The sequence below is a fragment of the Asparagus officinalis genome, chromosome 5 (assembly GCF_001876935.1).
Source record: "Asparagus officinalis chromosome 5, Aspof.V1, whole genome shotgun sequence".
NCBI lineage: Eukaryota > Viridiplantae > Streptophyta > Magnoliopsida > Asparagales > Asparagaceae > Asparagus > Asparagus officinalis.
The window spans coordinates 113,376,600-113,378,434 of NC_033798.1; the positions used below are offsets into that span (position 1 = coordinate 113,376,600).

Sequence of the window (1,835 nt, forward strand, 5' to 3'; positions counted from 1 at the left end):
TAGCAACCCTCATCAACCAGCACATAATAGCACCAAACGCATATCACAAGCACATAACATTATTGAGAACATAACTTTCATTATCTACTTTCAGTCTAAAAAACTAAGAACAATACTTTACAAATCAAGCTCCAAACATATATTTATACACACAAAATAACACTCAAAAGACTTTCAGATTATCTACTTACATACTCGAAACATATATTTATATACCACAAAAAATTTGCATATCTCAGTTGACAACTAGCATCCGGGGAAATTAGCTTGAGGATCACGTTTATATTCTGAAATCAAAAGATACACAAATCAAAAAAATAGTAGACTGAATATACATGTTAGCAGCATTTCTAAAAAAACCACTGATCATTACGCTTATTGAGAATATACCTTCAGATAGAAATATAGCAACGATACGAACTCTATGTCTTGCACAATCCTTTTGGTCAACTGAAATTGGTTGACCGGAAATGAGACTGAACATGTATGACATCAAGAACACCTTGCAGTCCAAGCTACTGCAAGTTCACATGTTTACAATATCAATACAACACTTTTGGCCCACAATATATAGTTTTTGTGTGTCATCACATACAAAAAAACAATAACATGCGAATAAGTCGAATACACTAACCCGAGTTGTTGAGGTACATCGACACTTTCTATCTCACGACAAGATATAATATCCAAATTCCAATCATTGGGAATGGTAGAAATAAGCTTCACTCTAAAATCAACAGCATCAGTCATGTATCCGCGGAGAGAAGAGTAATGATAAAACTTTCGATCCTTTACAGATAATGCCAACATATGCCAAGTGTATTTGCATCTAAACACAAAATTACTAAGCCGGCATGACATCAAAATTACTAATGCTCGTTATCACTTGAGCATACAGTAAGATCAAGAAAAAATTTACAACGAATTTCCAATCGTATTTCGAGTATAGTTATATCAAATAACTTACCCAGAAGTTCTGGTAGAGATGATATTAAGATAGGACCACACAAACTAATGCAATACATATCTCAATCAAACTTGCTATAATAGTCTAAAAACCTATATAGAACCTACAAAAAAGGACCATCAAAGGGCCATGTTAAAGAGATGGAACATATACAAAATCAACGTCTCTAATGCATATGTAGATATCAAAGCGCGGTGAGCGCCAAGGATGCTCGATATCACTTGAGCATACAGTGAGAGATCATGAAAAAGTGTATGTCGAGTTTTTTTGAAGCAGAAGTGTATGTCGAGTTAAGCTTGGCATTCCTCGTGATTGAAGAATTATATGATACTATATTATGAGTCTTACAGTGTAACGGGCGACGGCGAGGTCGACGACAACAGCTACTTGGACGACGGCAGGCGAAGGGCGACGGCGATGGAGTCCAAAATACAAGAGAAAAATCCAAGTTCCCAGTCGAGGTCGAGGACGACGGCAATGGGCGATGTCGAGGTCTAGGGCAACGGTGAATGCTACAGTGGGCGAAGGGCGGCGGGCGAGAGCGAGGCGGCGAGCGACAGCGATGACAGCGAGCGATGGAAATTGGGGCTTTTGATTTTCGAATGAATGGGATTTTTGTTTTTTAATTTGGGGCTGAGTTGAAAAGGGGAAGATGAAGAGAGAGAGAGAGAGAGAGAGAGAGAGAGAGAGAGAGAGAGAGAGAGAGAGAGAGAGAGAGTACTGGTTTATATGGGGCTAATGAAAGGGTATTTTGGGTTTTTTTCCATGATTCTGTATAAATACTAGTCTTTTACCTACTGTATTTTAGAAATTGGGTTTAAAGATAAATATAAAAAAAGAACTGGGTTTAAAGATACAAGTAATAATG

The 1,835-nt window shown here is 37.6% G+C and overlaps 1 protein-coding gene across 1 annotated transcript; it reads right to left on the reverse strand.

Annotated features, from left to right (window-relative positions):
- LOC109843391 lies at positions 97 to 1,835 on the reverse strand. The gene is made up of 3 exons (XM_020412323.1): positions 635 to 1,835; positions 391 to 518; positions 97 to 287 (listed from the first exon to the last, which is right to left on the reverse strand). Exons 1-3 carry the CDS (start codon positions 859 to 861, stop codon positions 247 to 249), a joined length of 396 nt encoding a protein of 131 aa, XP_020267912.1. The 5' UTR covers positions 862 to 1,835; the 3' UTR covers positions 97 to 246.